This window comes from Lemur catta, chromosome 7 (assembly GCF_020740605.2).
Source record: "Lemur catta isolate mLemCat1 chromosome 7, mLemCat1.pri, whole genome shotgun sequence".
Lineage (NCBI taxonomy): Eukaryota > Metazoa > Chordata > Mammalia > Primates > Lemuridae > Lemur > Lemur catta.
Window position 1 is genome coordinate 84,439,242 of NC_059134.1, and position 18,933 is coordinate 84,458,174.

At 49.0% G+C, this 18,933-nt stretch overlaps 1 protein-coding gene across 2 annotated transcripts in view; it reads right to left on the bottom strand.

The window, feature by feature from the left end:
- Positions 1-18,450, bottom strand: part of ELF5 (E74 like ETS transcription factor 5) — a 29,289-nt gene extending 10,839 nt beyond the window's left edge. Inside the window, exons 1-3 of one of the 2 annotated variants that reach the window (XM_045557785.1) lie at positions 18,362-18,450; positions 11,294-11,418; positions 336-569 (exon numbers count right to left, since the gene is read on the bottom strand). In XM_045557785.1, the coding sequence (XP_045413741.1) occupies positions 336-569; positions 11,294-11,414 (355 nt within the window). In that variant the 5' untranslated portion in view covers positions 11,415-11,418; positions 18,362-18,450. Of the gene's footprint in view, positions 1-335; positions 570-11,293; positions 11,419-16,277; positions 16,521-18,361 lie in introns of those variants that run through there. The other variant, XM_045557784.1, reaches the window with a different exon arrangement.
- Between the last annotated feature and the right edge of the window lie 483 nt (positions 18,451-18,933).

Genomic DNA, 18,933 nt, shown 5'->3' on the forward strand with positions numbered 1-18,933 from the left:
CTTTTTGTCTATCCTTTATGGTTTCCAGTCTTTATGAGCACACTGCGTTATTTTGTTTTTATCAGCCTTGCTCCTGGGCAGTCCCTGAACATTTAGTTTTTCTTTCTTTTTTTTAAAAATGTCCTCAACTTGCTTTCTTGCAACTTGCTCCCTTTTACCTAAAATTCTTAATTCTAGCATACTAGACCTTCCAGTTACTGAGAGGTTTTGGTTAGCAGAGAGTTCTAATCAATAGAATTTTGCTGAGCGAGTCACCTGGAGGGGAAAGACCTCTTGAAGCGGCTGGGTCCCAATCCCGGGCCCTCCCCTCGAGGCCCGGCCCCCTGGACCCTGACCTTGTGTGCGGATGTTCTGGAGGATGAAGTACAGGTACTCCCCGCAGATGCCGGCCGCCTCCACGAACTCCTCCTGTGTCATGCTGCACAGCTGCAGGCCGCTGACGTTGAAGTGGCAGAAGGATATGCAGTTGGCATCCAGCTTGTACTGATCACAGCAGAACTGCAGCCACTCCCAGACGTGGCGCTTAGTCCAGTATTCGGGGTGGACTGATGTCCAGTAAGCGTCGCAGGCTGCGCCAGAGGAGAGAGAGGTCAGGGGTGACAGTTCCAGGGAGAGCCTCTGGGAGGGCCCCGGAGGGGGCACCTGTTATGGTGACATCCTCATCCCGCATCCAGAGTGTTGAAAGGGCCTCCAGCCCTTGGTGCTCTGCAGGGGCCCAGGTCACCTTCTATTCTGCAGAGAAAACCAGAGGGACTGGCTCCTGTGGATGGACTTTGGGGCCAGAGAGGGAATGACAGTGGTGAGAAGTAACCAGGCCTAGTGCTGGTGCTTAGAAGAAAGGGGATCTAGTGGGGAAGGGAAGAGAAAGGCCCTTCGCTTGTTTGGTTTCAGACAACACGGTATCAAGAGCACAAAATCAGTAGTCTAACAGGCCTGGGTTCAAATCCTGATTTTTTCCACTTGGGCAAGGTCTATAGGCATTGAAGCCTCAGTTTCCTCATCTGTGGAATGGGGATAATATGCCCAATGCACAGGGCTGTTGAGTTTGGTGTTAATATACTCAACAGCCAAGTTCCATTGTTCCCAGGAGAAACTGACATGGTACGGAAGAGGTGAGGAACCAGGTACTTGGCCAGGCTCTTTGACATAAATAATTCTTGTATTTGCTATGTCATTGGTTCATTCATTCATTCAACAAATGAGAGCTTCAGTTTCCTTATTGGTAAAATGGGGGTAATTATAGCACCTCTATCATAGGATTGTTCTGCATTGAATGAGTTAATATACATAAAAGTACTTGGAACAGAGCCTGGATGATTTTAATGCTATTGTTAACATTATGGTTGAACATCTACTGTGTGTGAAGCAACAAATTGTGTGTTACGGATTCATGGTGGATAAGACAGGTTTGGTCCCTGTCCCCCAGAAGGTCACGGATGAGGAGCTTGAGTGTCATGGAACAGTTCCCCAAGATCCCACAGCCAGTGTGCGGCAGAGCTGGGTTTGAACCCCAGCCTGAACACGAAAGCCACTGCTCTTCCCATCCCACTGTCCTGGTCCTCAGCAGGGCAGGGCAGGGCAGAGATGGAACCCAGAGAGAGAGGCAGAGGCAGATGCGGACGGAGAGCTGGAGAGAATGAGAAGGCTGAGGAGAAACGTGGGGGGCAGAGAACAGCTAAGGTGACCAGGACAGAGAGGGCCATTTGCGAGCTGTCTCCCCCACAGCAAACAGCAACGGTGCTACTGCCACTCCCCCTTTAAATGCTGCATTGACTGCCACTGTCCCCAACAGAGCTATGGTACTTCTGATCCCAGGCAGGGAATGGGTCCTCTGCCCCACCAGGTGCCGCTGCTCACCAAGCACCAGCCGAGGCATTCCGTGTCCTTGTCAACGTCATCTCAGGTTTCTCACGTCCTCCCAACAATCCTATCCAGTGGGTGTGATTGGGCTCTTTCACAAGGAGGAAAATGAGGCTCCCCCTGAAACTCAGAGCCCTTCCAGAAATCTCTTTTCCCACTGAGGAGCGGATTGAGGGGCAGTCGAGCCTAAACAAACAGATTTGTTTTAATTGATTTAAAAATTTTCACCATAGTTTATAGGCACGAAGATCAAAGAGCCAACACTCTGCCAGTCTGGTGGAGGCTGCTGTAGCCTCTACGTGGCAGAGGAGAGGTGCCAGGGGCCAGTGAGGCCGACCACCCGGCTCCTGCTCTCTGCTAACTGGCTGGAGCCGGCCCACCAGGCCCACGGGGGTGCTTGGTGGTGGGCAGGGTCTCCCGGGAAAGCAGGGGGCCATTCCTGAGTCCGGCCTGTGCTTTTATCTACTGATTTCTGGCTTCAGTAAACCTAAGGGACCTTTGGACTTTCCTGGTATTCTGATGAGAGATGTTTATGAGCCTTGAAATTCTTCAGCCGTGGGTCCTGCGCCGGGCCCGGATCCAGATGGCTATCTGTGTGCCGCAGTCAGAGTTTCTTTCTTTCTTTCTTTTTTTTTTAAATGTTTTTAAAATCAAAGACTTTATTGGATAAATGTTACACAACATTCTTTATCATTTAAAACCTTGAACATACTTAAGATGAGAAACAATTTTTGTCACTCAAGTCTATGAAACAAAGTAGGCTTATGAAGATTTGAAATACAGACAAAAGGTAGCATGAAGCAGAGCTTAAATATTAAGCAACTAAAGCGACGAAAGTGAAATAGCGGCGTGGTAGGTCTAAATTTCACATGCCACCAAGTTTCATTTTTTAAAAAATGAAAATCTGGTGTGTAACAAAACACCTGTGAGAATTTGTCATGAGAAAAACAATATTTAGATACTTAAAACCTGATCTCTCCAAATTCGTTTGCTTCATATTATTACTTCTTGGTCATTTCCACCACTCTACACAAATAAGGAGTTCTAAAGCTTAATTAGAAATCTTGATTACACAATCCATGTGTCATCGCACCGTGGCCTGGGGGTCACCTGGCTGTCGAGGTGAGCCTGGAAGGTCCTGCTGCTGCTGCGTACCCGAAAGAGCAGGACAGACCCGAGCCAAAGCGCTAGGGCCTTATGGAGTAGGACGCCCTTGTACAGGGTTTGTTTCTTTTCACGGAAAGGTTTCGCCAGGTCGCCATTCCCCTCCCCCTTCCCCTCCCCCCTGGTTATTTTCTTTGGCACTGGAAGAGGGCCATATTGTTTGTGGGAGCCAGGAGGGCCCCCAGGATTCGGAGAAATGCCCGGGGGGAGCAGGCCCTGACACTAGGAAGGTGCTGCTGGCTCCCTGCTCCCCCCCCCCCCCCCCCCCGACTTTGAAGCTCACCCACAGAGCAGCTTTGTGTGCGGCCGGGCCCTGGCGGGAGCCGGAGCCAAACAGTGGTGGCCGCGGCTCTCTCTCCTCACCAGCCAAGTCCTTCCCACAGCGCCCCCCTGAGCTGGGCAGAAAATGGCGGTTCCCAGTGACACGAGGGCACCCAGGGGGCTCCTTTCAGTGGTGGCGTGTTTCCACAGTCCCTTCCTCATGAGGAGGAGGAGGAGGGCCGCAAACGTGAGGGAGGCCTGCTCATCCGGCTCCCAGCCTCCCCGCCCTGCTCTGCTCCCTCGGGGTGGCCTCACGGCCCAGCGTCTTCCCACAGGGGCTCCTCCTGGTCTGGGACGTGGCATCCCGTGTAAGTAATTCCTGCTCGTCCTCGGGACCGCAGCTCACCGCCCCCTCAGAGTCCCCCGTCCCCACTCAGCGCCCCTCAGGCACCCTCCGTAGAGGGCAGGGGAGTCACCGTTCTCCCCCTTGACCTCAAGCCAGGAGTGCCCCGAGCCCGGCCTGGCCCACTGTGGGAGCTCAGTGTGTGCCACCCACCGACTGGACGACAGTTATTATCTCCACTTTACAGGTGAGGAAGACGAGGTTCTGGGCAGTGACCTGGCCCCTGTAGGGCCACACGGCCGGTCAGTAAGGGAGTCAGGCCCCTGCCAGCCCTTCCGTCTCTGGACCTGGGCCTCACTCTTCTTGGCTGGGGAGGACCAAGGTGAGTACACGTACACATCACAAAGACTGAATGAAACAAAATTTGGATGCAGGCAGATATATATACATATAAAATTAAAATGATAAACGTAATCTAGGTTTGGAAAATCAGGAAGAGAGTGGAGGAATGATGATGACAGTGTTTACAACCCCAGTGAACAACATGAAGAAGATGCTTTTGCTGCTTGGAAGACATGAACTCAGGGCAAATAAAAGGAGAGGTTTTATACCCACAGAATTGATTATCCTTAATAGGTGGTACTGTCTGGAAATGTAAAGTGATCTTCCCAACGCATCTGTCATTCATAAAACCATCTAAGCTCTCTGGGGAAGCTGAGTGAGGGCCCTTCTGCCTGGCGACCGGCTGAGGCCGCCGGGCCTGGGAGGCTTAATCCCAGTGCCCACAAGCCACTATTAAGCATCGGGCTCTGCCAGCTCCTTTGAAGTCTGAAGTGGGTCAGGACACTTGTTTTAGAGCCAGCTGCATTGGGAAGAAGGATTGAGGAGCTCTAGGTAGTTTTCAGCAATTCCTGGAGAATTCTCACAAGTGATGCTTTAACATGGGCTACAGTTAAATCCAGAAGGAGGACTTTATTAGCTTTCAGAGCTGGGCTGGGGCACCAAATGCCCACAGGGTCAGCAGGTGACGCCCATGCCTGGAGGGGCCCCCAGGGGAGGACAGTGGGGCTTGGGAAGTTCATGCTCAGGTGGTCAGTTGCTGCCTCACTCTCATTGACCACGGCCAAGTGAAAGCTGGGCCTTGCATTGCCAGCGCCAGATTGTCAATTGAAATCTCCTGATTTCTATTTTTAAATGTGGCAACTTATTTGATTTTTAACAAATTTGGGAAAGCCCAGTCAAAACTCTTCCATGGGCTGGATCACTCCTGGCCATCACCTGGGGATGAAGAATTCCACAGGCTTTTGGTTCATTGTCTTAAAGATTATTGTTTAGAGTGGGCTTGCTAAGACTTTTGAGGTTTTTTTTTTTGGTGGTTGTTCATTTTTTAGTTGAATAGTATTTTCTTCAAGTTAAAAATTACCTGAAAAAAAGCAGCTCTGATTTGCTAGGGGTGGAGGTGAAGGTGGAGCTCCAAGAGGCTCCTTGAAAATTAATGTTCTATTAAAAGGATTAAGTAAATTACTTGGAACAGGGCCAGGCGTATAGTAAAGGCTCATTACATCCATCCATTTATATTTGTCAATGTTAGGGCTCCCTCCTGGGCTCCCCATGCCACCACTTTGCTTGCATTTCCTAAAACACTTCTAATTTCTAAAAATGTGTATGCCAGCAGCTTTGTTTCTTTCCAGACCTTTGGCTTATTTTCTTCATAAAAAATAAGGAAATTATAGTAGAAGCCCCGCTAATTTGTATTGCATTGCCAGCATGCGTAAAGTGGCTTAATGCTGTCATCTTTGGTTTAAAAGAGGAGGCACATGTGAACCAGTGTGACTTTTTAAAATTCTTGATCATCAGGACACATACTAGGACCATCCGTCTGAAACTGGGCCAGAGGGGAGGGTGGCGGTGAGGGCGCTGTATCCCCAGGGTACACAAGAGCAGACTGTTGAAGTCACATGATATCCATTGTGCATCTTCAGTAGAAATGCCAGAGGGTGGGTCCATTAATCCCTCACCTCCATTCTTTGTTATAGACAATTAAAATCTTCTCAATGGTCCCTAAAACCCATTTCTAGACAAGTCCTTTTGCCATCCCTAAGCCCTTCCTATATAGAAATTCTGGAGCCAACATTGTTCATTTTCTTGGAGCCTCACTCAAAGCAAAAATTTGGGGGAATATTTTCATTTTTATATTACACCAAAATAGATATGCTACAGAATGCCAAATTTGCAGACTGCAAAAGTAGCATGAATTTAGGGCTTTAAGCTATGTCCCTCTGGAGGACAACTTCATTTTTCTCCCCACCCTATTGGGGGAGCATTGATGGGAAAGTCCATGAAGGTAGATGCAGCTGCCACAGTTATAGGGATTCACTCACTCTTGTTCCCATTCTCGATTCTAGGATTCTGCCAATGGTCCTCCGGGGGTGGAAGGGACCTTCCAGTGAGAGTCACAGGATTGTGTGGGGTGACTGAGCTTGGGCTGTGGAGATGGACCTTCCTAATTTGGAGTCCTCATTCTTGTACTTATTAGCTGTGCAAATCTAACAAAGTTTCCTAACCTCCCTCGATCTCAGCTTCCTCCATCAATAAAATAGAAATAATAATCATAACCTCGTAGGAAGTCTGTTATGAAAAAGTAGCAATGAATATAAGGAACAGTATCTGAAAAACAGTAAGCTTTCAATATGCCATCTGGTATTAGTTATTACTTTGGGACTACCTTTTTTCTCAGGGAAACGAGGCCTTCCTTAGTCTAGCTGAGAAACAAGAACAAAGCCAGCTCAGGGCTGGGCTGGGGTGAGACACTCAATCTGGGTCAGAGGAGGCCTGGGCTAGACAACTTCGGGCCATAATTAGCACGATTTACTAGCATAGGGAGTTGGGAAAGTGTTTTGCCTGGGGCAGCACCAAAGAGAGGTGGTGCATGAACCGGGTAGCAGGGGCACTGTCAGTTGCAGCTTTGTCACTGGAAGGAAGGACTTTACGAGGGAAAACCTGAAATGATAAATTGCTTCCAGGTTTCCTCCTAGAGCCAGTGTAGCACCAGCCAATAGCCCTTCCTGGCTTCCCAGGCCAGCCTGTGGCATGATTTAGACCCTGAGATGGAAAAGCAAATCCCAGGAGCAGCGTAGGAAACCGAGTGGGGAAAGAGAAGGCCTGGCTGGGTATCTGCAAAGGGCCATGGCCTTGGGTGTGTGGCGTTAGGAGAGGGCAGAGAGAGCCCCGCCCTGAGTGGTCCTGGTGCTGGGGCCTGGGAGGTTCAGGTGCAGGTAGGATGGGCTAGAAGTGGCTAATGGCCAGTCCCCCTGGGGAGTGACCTCTGCCACAGGGCTCACCTCAGGCTCTCAGATAACATTGTATTTGCTTATCTGGTTTCGGTTTAGAGGTTCTTCGACTCTTTGCTTTTGCTCTCAAACTTCTATGCCCAGCACAGGGATCTTGCTTAGTAAAGCCCATGGGGGATCCAAATGCCTCTTTCCCTGGTTTTCTGGATATTAATACCCAAGATTAGTGGGGTTTGCACCTTTTTGTTTTTAACAAAAAGCTCTTTCTTCAAATAAAATCTCACATTTTGTAATAATAGCTAACCTATTTATTGAGCACTTTGTATGCATGTGCCAGTCACCATGCTAAATGCTTTGTGTTTTCTCTTGTTGTCCTCAACACAATGCTGTGAGGTCCTATATCATGTTGTCCATTTAACAAAAGAAGAAAGTGAGGCCCGTGTGTGTGTGTGTGTGTGTGTGTGTGTGTGTGTGTGACCCTTTTCAAGGAAGCATGATAAGTAAGTGGCAGAGCTAGGAGTAGGTTGCATAGGTGTATTCTAGCTCCTGCAGCCAATCCTTAGTAACTATTCTGCTCTACTGTCTTCAGAATTAAAGCGGAGGAACTGCTTGAGGGTGGGGGTGGAGAGGGGAGAGCTGGTTTTTGCAACTGTCACCACAGCTCTCTTTTCTGGTGGTCCCTAAGGGACCTCCTGGAAGCCCCTAGAGCTTATCAGGAACCCCAGTCTAGAAATCTCTGCTTCAGACAAAGTATAAGCAAGATTCCCAAGTGAACAAGGTACAGTGTGCTGGCACGGCGACCTTGGCAGTCAGGGTAGACACGGGTGGGTACGTGGAGTTTGGGAAGGTTTCCAGCAGGAAAGGAGGGGTGGAGCCAGGATCCTCAATGACTTATCAGAGGGTTGGCTGCGGGAACTTGATTGGAGAGATAATCTTTTAAAAATACCATATGCATGTGAAATATACGCAGCCCCTCACTGCACTTGGATACATTTTCCAATATTCATAGTTCTTTATTTTGAAAAAGCTGAAGGCAAGGCCAGGGTGAGTTGATGAAATTATAGAATATTTTGCCATCTGTGAGCGTCCACCTTCAGCCTGAGTGTGGCCGAGCAGAAGTCCCACCTCGGAGGGCGGGTCAGAAGCCTTGGTGGTGAACACATCAGGGCAGGGGTCAGCCGCATGCTGCTAAAGTCATTGGAAACCTTTCTGAGAATAGCTGGCTTTCCTAAACAGACTGAGTATTCCTCCCTGCCCTTCCTAGACATCATCTGTCTAGAGGCCACATCGTTTCTTTCTCCTTTTCCCTCCCTTTGGTCTCAGGGTACCTAAGCTGTCAAACAATCCGAATCGGGAAGCCTGAGATTGAGACCCCATGTTACTTTTGTTCAGTGTGAAAAACGAAGAGAGGAGAGAGAAGGCTGTTTTTCCCCCTAACTGGGGGTCAGGGGGTGTTCCTGGCTATAGCGAGCCCTTCCCTTGTGCCAGGCACTTTGCTAAACACTCTGTACACTGAATCTCATTCAAGCCTTCCAACTCCGGGAGGTGGATTCTATTTCAGTGGAGCAAAGTATATCTCAAAAACCCTGCTGGAGGTCACATGGCTGGTAAGAGGCGGTGCCAGCAGATGAACCTGGATGAACCGGAAGACAATCCCGAGGGAGGCCCTGAATTCAGGATGGAGTTTCCCGGGAGAAGGGCAAGGACCTCAGGAGAGATGTCACCAAGCCCACTGGTCACTGAGCAGGGAAGGTTGGCAGAGCAGTGTCCAGGGGCAAACCTAGCTGTCCCTTGACACATCCCTCACAGAGAGGGCTTTTGCAGAAACTCAGACTGATGTGCCTCTCTGGGTGGCAGTGTCCTTGTTGGAAAAGGACAGAAGGCCCCTCCGGCTGTTCCTCCCACCAGTGGGATGCTGGGGAAGGCTGGGGACCGTGAGGCTCACCGGGTGCCCAGGCAGCTCCCAGAGGCGCTCACTCAAGATGAACGTTTCTCACCCACTTCAACCTTTGGGAGATCAGAGATAATTTGGCTTCTTCTGAAGTCCAGGGGCCAGGTGGCTACTCCAAAGCCTGGCTCATCCCCCAGGGCACATTAGGAACCTGGGACACTCCTGAGGGGTGTTTTATTTTCACTGGCCTCATTCCTTGGTGGGAATTTCTATTCTCTCAGTGGGTGCTGGGAAGAGAAGGCTATGTCTTAGATGTTGCCTGATGCAAGAATCAGAGAAGCTTCTGGAAGGAATCCTAGCAGTGACCTGGTCCAACTTTCATGACACTGTTGGTAATGCAGAGACCTCTGCCAGGAGAAAGCTGCACCTGCATATCCAAGACTTGGTCGGATTTAAGCCATTCTGGCAGCCCCACTGGGGATCCCTTCTGTTAACTCTTCATTTTATTTAATTGTAGTAAAATGCACATAATATAAAACTTACCGTTTTAACTCTTTTTAAGGGTACAGTTCAGCAGCACTAAGTACATTCACCCTGTTGTGCAGCCGTCATCACCCTCCGGCTCCAGAACTTGTTCATCCCCCCAAACTGACACTAATCCTTCACTATTTAAAGCACTTTTGTGTGCTTTGCCATGTGCCAGACTGTGCCTCAAACGCTCCTCATATATGAACTCATCTCATTCCCGTGACAACTCTACAAGGTAGGCATTGCTGCCGTCCCCATTTTACAGATGAGAAAACTGGGGCACGAGAGGTTACGATGGCGCAGCTAGCAAGGGCCAAAGGTGACTTCACATTTAGCACGTGCGAGCTCTTCGTGAGTGCGGGGCTGCTGCTCCAGTGCCCGGGCACTGCTCGGGGCAGGTGGTTAAGGCCGTCCCCGCCCACTGCCACCCCAACTGCCACCCAGCAGAATAGGCAGGGAGGGGCCTCCCACGATGGCCGTCTTGGTCTTGTGTGTGACTAGAGAGAAGCACCAGGAGCTGGGCCCCACCATCATGGGACACATGGGGAGGGGACGGACACCTGAATGTCTTTATTTTCCTCCTTCAGATGTAATCTCTTAACCAAATTTCAAGGGACAGAGATGGAGTACATTTCTCATAGTCTTTCTGGGAAATGAGGTGATTCTTAGGTCTAAAGGAGAATTGTATGATGTATCTGCACGATTCAAGTCCAAATGCAATGATCTAGACCTTTCCTATGCGAGTGAGCGATTTCATGGTGCATGTGTGTGTGCACGTGTGGGAGGGGGGCAGATGTAGGATTGCATTGTGCAGGCAAGTGCCTCAAGTCTGTGTGTGCCCTGGCCCCGGCCCCGTCATAGGGGTATTTTGCAGCATTCTTGGAGGTATGGGCTCTCCCGGATGCTCCTGCCTCTGAACACTGACTTCTGACTCCTGCAGAGGATTCGGGCTCGGTGAGGGCTGACAGCTTGATTAGCACCTGCATCACCGCAGCACAGGGTGTGCACCTGCTGCTCCAGCAGTCAGCCAGGTTTGGTGAGATGTGCAGTCACCCAAGCAGCTCAAGCACAGGGGCCCTCGGAAGGTTTCTAGGGCAAAGCTCGGCTGGCCTCCCTCTGGCACGGGACTTGCACAAGGTCCCAGGCTTCCTTCTCAGGTGGAGAAAACTGGGTGGAGAGAGGAGGAAGGGTGGGGAGGGAGGCCTGGGGGACAGCAAGGGGACTCATGTTTGCTAAGCACTTGCTTTGTGCCGTGCTATAAAGTTTACACACTTGGGCTCCCTCAATCTTTGTAGCGGTTCTCATCATCCCTGTTTTAGGGGTAAGGAAATAGAAGCTCAGAGAATCATGATAATATTAATATCAATAACCTCAGTGTAATATTATAAGATAGGTGCTGAAGTCAACTTGCATGGAACTTAACTCACTGTGAGACGTTGGACAAGTAACTTAACCTGTCTGTGCCTCAGTTTCTTTATCTATAAAATGGGGATAATAGTTGGTCCTTCCAATAGGGCTTCTGGAAGGATGAGATGGTGCTTGGCACGAGGTCTGGCGCACAGCTAGTGGTCAGTGAAACCACGATGACCCAGCAACCGCAGCATACAGTCTCTGCTCTTCTGCTACATTGTTTAAATATTATGATAACCCAAAGATATTGCATTATCACCTCCATTTTACCTGGTAGCAAAATGAGGCTCAGAGAGGTTAACTGAGCCCCCTACCCCATCACTGCCCAGGGCCACAGATGGATGGGGAAGGCACTGGAACAAGGAATCCAAGTGCCTCCTTTCTGCAAGAGTCTGCCCTTCCTTCTGCCTTGGCCTTCCCTGGCCCTCTTCCCTGAACACTGGCATTTCTAGGCCCCAGCACAGCCTTGTGTGCCTGAGGCCAGCACCCCCTCCTGTCCAAGCCCTTCCCCCCTGCCCTCAGAGGGGCCCCTCTGGAGGTACATACCTGTCTGATGCTCAAAGGTGGGGTAATACTCCTCATTGCCGAACAGATCGGTCCACGACATCAGGGGGTCGCAGAAGGACGCGTTGGGCAGGAAGGTGCTGTGTGTCACTGAGTCCAACATCACCCTGCAACAGCGGGAGAGGCTGTGAGGAGGCATGAGGTGACGGGCTCTCGAAGCCACGCTGTGCCACAGCCCCCAGCAGGGCGACACTTGGTTTTTAATAATTATAACAAACACATGCTGCCCACTAGGAGCCAGGAAACCCCTATGTGCTTTCTACAGATGACAATATTTAATCCTTGCCACATCCTGTCTATCCCCATTTCATAGATGAGAAAACTGAGGCAGAAGGGTTGAGACGATAACTAGAAAGTGGCAAATTATGCAAACTGTCTCTTTATTTAGTTCTCCTGTTTGCTCACACCTGATCCCCTGTACTCTGACTTATAATGTCGAACAATATGCTTCTGAAAACAGGGCAAGAATTGCTATTTTTGATTGTACTCACAATTCTGAAATCCGAAGCTCTGAAAACGGAAAGTGTATGTGTGTGTGTGTGTGTGTGTGTGTGTGTGTGTGTGTGTGTGTGTGTATGTTTTTGGTGCAATCTTATTTCCAGGCAAAAAATAGTCCTGAATTGATGTTATATAGTTTTATATACTGTTTAATATATATACACATATATATAAATGAGATGTGTTATATAGTTTTATAACTATAGTTACAGTTTTATTTATTCCACTTAATGAATATTCCTATGCTACACTGCAGAAATATTGATGTTTTTGAGCAATCCTGGACTCTGAGGGGCATTCTGAATTCTGCTGTGTATATACTCTGTCACCTTCCTGATACCTGAAGAATTCTGAATTCTGCAGCACATCTGTACCCAGGGTTTTGGAGAAGAGAGTGGGGACCTATGACAATTGTAACAAGTACTTCACTTTGGGCTCCATGCTGAGTACTTCGGTACTTCAGCTTTATTCTTTGTGTCTGCTCAGAGCAGCACTCTGAAATAGGTACTGGTGGCAGTTCTACTTCATAGACAAGGAATGGAGGTTCTGAGGTTCCAGGTAACAAGTGCAAAACCACCCAGCAGGCAGGTGATGGAGCCTCGGTGGCAGCCAGAGCCCACGATCCTAATCGCTGTGCCCAACTCCCCAAGGCACGTCAGTGGGGGCAGGGAGCTTTGGGGAAATGTGTCTGGTTGGTGCCAGGAAGAGGGCAGACGCGAAGGGGCCTGGAGGCCCACTCACACGCACTCCTGCCTGTCCCAGTCTCATCTCTGCCACATCCCACATCCCCACAGTTCAGAAAAAAAGAATCCAGGTCTGGTGGATTAAAACAATCTGTTCACCCAACTTCTTTTTTCTGATTCTTGAAATAACATTAACCAGATAGTGTGGTTTTACCCCCATTTTGCAAGGGGACACAGCACTGCAAAGTCACACCGCTGGGAAGTGTCTTGAGATATTAAAACACACAATTTTAAGATGGTCCCAAGCTAATTCTTCATCTAGTCCCAAGAGAAAAGAGAAAAAAAATCCTTAAAGGAGGTAAATATCCTATTAATCAAAAAATTTCTAATGTTTATATAGTTAAATTCAATTTACCAGGTGACCTTTGTAAAATACCAAATGACTTTTGAGAGCTTTTTGTCAGGCATAGATAGCTCTCAAATTTCTGTCATTTCCCTATGACACTGATAACTTCACTCAATCCATATACTATGAGTGCTATTTACCTAAAATATTTTTAAAAAAGCAATTCCCTTTTTGTTTTACTGTAAATATGTTTATTTCAAAGGAAAATTTTTATCACTACTATAAATCTCAAGTCAGGATTCTTTTAACATTCGTAAGCGTTTAAATAAAAATTGTTCATCCATGCACCACCTAAATCAGGGGTTAGCAAACTACAGTCAATCCAGCCTGCCACTGATTTCTGTATAGCTTGCAGCTAAAGTGATTTTACATTTTTAAATAGTTACATTTTAAATAATTATGTAAGTACCTACATGATATCCTTGATTTTGCCTTTTTGGCCTACAAATCCTACAATACTTGACCCTTTGAGGAAAAGTTTGTAATCCCTGGCCAGATTCATCCAGCATGTCACCAGTGATGTGAATACTACATGTTGGAAAATACTGAATTAGTCTGATCTCTTTCCTCACTCCCACCGTTTTACACTTAAGGAAGTTGGGGCCCAGGGAATTTGTATAACTTGCTCAAGGTCACAGAGCCAATGGACGGCAGAGTTAAGCGGTAGGGAGGTCCTTGCTTTTCTGACTCTCAGCCCATCTGCTTCTGTTTCTGAAAACGCAGTTGCAGCCCAGGCTCACTTACACGGCAAATGGAACCTAATACCAAGAGGGGCAGCACTGCGTGATTCCGGAACCAACAACCAATTCTTTGGGGATGGTTGCAATTCTACCATCATCATCATCAAATGTGCATGAGAACTGGGGTCCAGATATGCATATACAATATAACCAAGTTTGAATTCTCAGACTTAGGCATCTTTCTGGGCCATGACCCAGAGTCTCCAGGCCCTGCTAGGAAGCCTTCCTGGTGCCGGGAGGGGGTTAATGTGCTCAACAGATTATCACACCGAGAATCTCCTGGGAGCTGGATCAAACAGAAGTCAAGGCTGCCTGGCTTTGGGTTCTGATTTTCCCACAGATTGGCTGGTTTTATGCCCTGGGTGGGGGGCAGGATAAGGAGGGATGCGGTGAGAGGTTATGAGGGAGGAAAGGGCCCCTGCAGCCCAAAGCCACTTCTGCTTTCTGGACTCACTGCAGAAAGGGTCCTCTAAGTGAATGCTAAGGGCAGAATCACCCCCTTCCTCTCTGGGCCAGAAGGCTCAGGACACTGAAGAGGATAACGGGCCTCCCAGGTGACTGTCACTGGGTTTGGAGAAAGGAGAGGTGGACCCCAAATGGAAGAAAACAGAAGGCAGTCCCTAGGCCTTCCATGTCAATCAGGAATCCATCAAACACAAAGCTCCACAGCACGTGTGAGATCTTCCTCGTTCATGCCTGACAAATAGCTCTCAAACGCCATTCGGAATTTTAAAAAAGTCATTTGGTAAATTGAATTTAATCATATAAAAATTGAGAATTTTTTGATCGATAGGATATTTACTTCCTTTAAGGATTGTTTTACTGTTTCCTCTTGACACCAGCCCACTCACTTGATCCATAATCTCTCTAGGGCGGTACACAATGCCGTATCTGATTCCAGTAATTCCTTCTGTGGCAAATTATATCCATTACATTTTCTTAAGGGCTTTCTCGGGTGTACACCATGCTATTTTTCTTTTGCAATTATTTCTTGCTTTTTGGAAAAAATATTTTTTATAAAAGCAGCAAAAAGGATTTTTTTCCCCTCTTTTTCTCTTTTGCTTTTTGCTATTGTAGTGGAAGGGGGTATTATTAACTCTGGGCTTTCCACAAAAGACAGTGGCCACTTAGCCGGTGTGCAGTAGGCGTGAGAGCCCGGGAAGAATGGCTGCTTTGTGTTCAGCATCCTCTCTTCTGTAGCCCCTCTGAGGTCCTTGTGATAATTGAGCATTTTAGCTCTTAAAGATTTCTTTATTGTGGAGAGGCAGTGGGTTAGTGGGGAGGGAAAGGACAGCTGTTTGGAGCCCCCTTTCTCAATAAGGACATTCAGGCCCAGCGATATGTAGGCACAGGCCTGAAGTTAGACCAGGCCTTCGGGACTGGGGTGATACTGCCCCTCCCAGGGGACAAGAATTGGTTCTTGGGGGGAGGGTGTCAAAAAACTTAGATATGGTCTGGTGCGGTGGCTCACGCCTGTAATCCTAGCCCTCTGGGAGGCCGAGGCGGGTGGATCGCTCAAGGTCAGGAGTTCGAGACCAGCCTGAGCAAGAGCGAGACCCCGTCTCTACTAAAAATAGAAATAAAAATTATCTGGACAACTAAAAATATATATAGAAAAAATTAGCCGGGCATGGTGGCACATGCCTGTAGTCCCAGCTACTCGGGAGGCTGAGGCAGTAGGATCGCTTAAGCCCAGGAGTTTGAGGTTGCTGTGAGTTAGGCTGACGCCACGGCACTCACTCTAGCCTGGGCAACAAAGTGACACTCTGTCTCAAAAAAAACCAAAAAAAAAAAAACCAAAAAAAAAAACCTTAGATATTACTGTGTTTTATGACCCTCCACAAGGCTGCAGTATATACATAGATATACAGTGTATTTGTGATATTAATATTACTTAGGGGGAGTGATTAAAAAAATTGTCTCAAAAGGTTCCTTAGGGGAAGTGATAATGAAAAAAAGGCTAAGAAGCACCAGGTTACATAGACCCAGCGTCAGCAGCAGGACAAGACGGGGATCTCTACGGAGGCTCCTTGGGCTGCTGCTCTAGCCACACTTGTCTTTTTGTGCTGGCTTGTCATCACGGAAAGAGCTGGGCTGGGGGACATGACTCTGAGCCTTGTGCCTCGCCAAGCCTCAGCGCTCTGTCTACTAAATAAGGACACAGACAAGACGGACACCAAGATCTGCCCCAGCTCCGTGAGTTTCTCAGGCACCCACCTGAGTGTGCTGACACAGCCAGACCTGGGCACGCATACACATACACATACACGTTGATTATATTTGGAATTCTTGGCCAAGTAAGTTCACCAAAATGGAGGAAAATACAAACAGTGTAAGCACAGATTAAACTTTTAGGTCTGAAAAAGCCCCAACTTCCTCCTCTCCCTTCCCTCCTGAGCTCGCTACTTTCTTTCCCACTCTGGTGTAGAAGTCTCAAAACAGATGGACGTTTTTTTTCCCCAGGCTATCTGGGCACCTTAAACACTCCGGACCCTCACTCACTGCCCACCAACAGATTCATGGCGGTTGGAATCAGTTTCTCCAAAACATAGTCGCCATTCTAGCTGAGTCGTAAGTAGAAAAGGATCCAGAATACGGTGGGCTCCCATCCGCGCATGAGAAAGGTTGGCTGCAGGTACCTTTGGGAATGGGACAGCGACGGCATGGATGCTGAGGTCCCCGGATGCCTCCAGTGGCTTCTGAACCCTTCTCAGAGCGGGCTCACACCCCAAGTGCATGCAGAGAGGGTCCACCCAGTCAGAGGGACTGGCCTGCAGGCTTCTCGCCCCCACACGAATCAGAGGCAGCAATAACAGGTGCAGTGCCCATGGCCCGAGCAACCAGGCACCTCTGCTCAGCCTTCCAGAGGGAGGGGAAGGAGCAAACCACTCAGCCTTGGCCAGTTTGCCAGAGGAGGAAAATTCCTTTCTGACCCTGGCGAGGATCATCAACCTCACTCTGGGCATGTGACCAAAAATCTACCCAATTAAGCATCTGCACATTGGCTGTGCCAAAGCATCACCAGGCAGAACAAGGCAATGAGGGTGCAAAACATGGACACAGGGGGCCAAGAAGGGGGCTCCCTAATCCCACCATCTGGGCAGTATCATTGCGAGAAAGATGTCCTTTCTTCCCTGACGCCTCAGCAACAGCGGAATGTCCACTGGGTCTCAAGGCAGGGTCAATTTCCCACCCTTTGGACCTCCTTAAGAAGGGACATGTTAGGAAAACCCAGTGCAGTATTTCGACACTCACTGCTAAGGAAGGATTGTGGGTTGGGTGCTTGAGTGTTTGTTCTTCTGGGAGAAACCAAAGCAGCTGTGAGAACCAACTTGCTGACGTCTTATCAAGTGATTCCTCATTTTTCCTTAGTTTGCTTAAGGAGTTTGCTTGTTTGTTTGTTTATAGCTATTTTTCTACGGTGCTCCCATAGAAGCTATGCCGTATAGTTTGCTACGGGCTTCAATGCAAAGCTCACCAGTTTTGGATTAAATACCTCAGGGTTAAATCCTACTTCTGCTGCAAGGGACATGGGGCACATTTCTTACTACTCAGCCTGCTGAAATTCTTGATTTTTTTCAAACGAGTATGGTATAAAAACATTCATGACCTTCTATGAGTCCCCGTTTCCTCATCTCTAAAATGGGGGTTTTACCATCCAATCCTTAGGATTTCCTGAGGATTTAATAAAATTAGTTAATATATGCAGAGGACTGGGTATAATACAAATGTTCATTCCTGTCCCAGAGGGAAAAATCAACCATCATCAATATATCTAAAAAGCAGACAATGTATCCGGCGACTTCCGAGAAAAGGAGACAACCAAACTGCGAAAACTCCCGTCGAGAATACTTTAGATGATGAAAAACATTCTTACAGAGAACATGGAGACGAAAGTAAGCTTTCACTTGGATGGGCAAACAACCCCTTTCCCTGGGTTTTGAAGCTTGACTAAGACACAAAGCTGCCTCCTAAATCACTTGGCCTTTCTGGGTCTCGGTTTCCTCATCTGTAAGACGAAGAGGTTGGACCTCATGATCTCTGAGATCGCGGACGCACTTTGCAGCTTGCAGAATCCCCAGCGCATCCATCCGCCCGACGTGGGTCCCCAGCGCCGGTTCGGGCGGGGAGCATGTGCTTCCGCTGGCTGCCAGCAGGGGACAGACCACGGAGCCCCACACCGCACGGTCTGCTCAGGCCTGAGAACACAGTGGGAACGCTCTAACCACTGCTTTCCTGGAAGCCTTCTGTTCTGGGGGATGCGAGAGGGCAAAAGGGGCTTCCTTTGAACTAGCTTGTACAGAGAAATTCATGGAAAGTGCTGCCAACTGTAGCAAGGCGGTTGTTGGTCTCAGTGAGCCGCCCGGGAGGGGGACAGGCGGGGTGGGGGCGGGGAGCGTTCCCTGCAGCGGGGTATGTTCCTGTCTGCTCTCCCTCTTCCCTTCTGCAGACAGCTTTGGGGGGTGGAGAAGCGAGCGCCTGCGCGCGTCCTCTCTTAGTCCCCTTGGTTCTGCCAAGTGACCCGCAAGGAGGGGTGGGTGGCCACGCAGCCTTAGCGGGCAGATGTGTCCCTCGCAGGCAGACGGCTCCCGGGGCCACCGTGAGCGGACCTGGCAGAGGGGCCGGCACTGGGGCTGGAAGGACAGAGCCAGGCCCCAGGGCGAGCCTCTGAGCCCTGACGCCCCTCACCGTTTATCCAAAAGAGCAAAGAAAAGGTGCTTACGTGAGGATGGCGGTGGCTAGGTCCAAAGAGAAGGCTTTCAAGGCAAGAGAAGGCAGGCGCTCCCGGCACTAGCGTACAGTGGAAATAAAGGCACCTGTAGCCTTGTGATATAAGTGACACCTACAGACAGGTCCGTTTGGTTTTTCAGGTTTATGCACAGCCCCTTTGATGACGGTGACATAGAGTGTGACACAGCTCCTTGGAGGGGGGGCATGGTTCTCACATGCAGAAAGTTTACCTCTACCCTGCTTTTGTGCCCAGCTCCCCCTGCATCCCCCCACTCCCTCCAGCCCAGGGGACTCAGTGAACAAGCAGAGAATTCTTGCCTCTGAGAGCTTTGCGGGACTGTGGGTTTGCTGAGCAATTCTCCTCCGTGCAAGCTGGAGGGGAACCTCAGAAATCCTGCCCCGGTGCCTGTCCATGCTGCCTTCCTCCTGGGCTGGCCGGGTCCTGTGTGTTTGTACATCCAACGTCATTCTCCCTACTACCCATGTGGTGTGAAGGAAGGGCTGTGTGGGGCAGCGGTTAAGACCTCAGGTTTTGCAGCTAGATGCCTTTGGATTTCTGGGTCC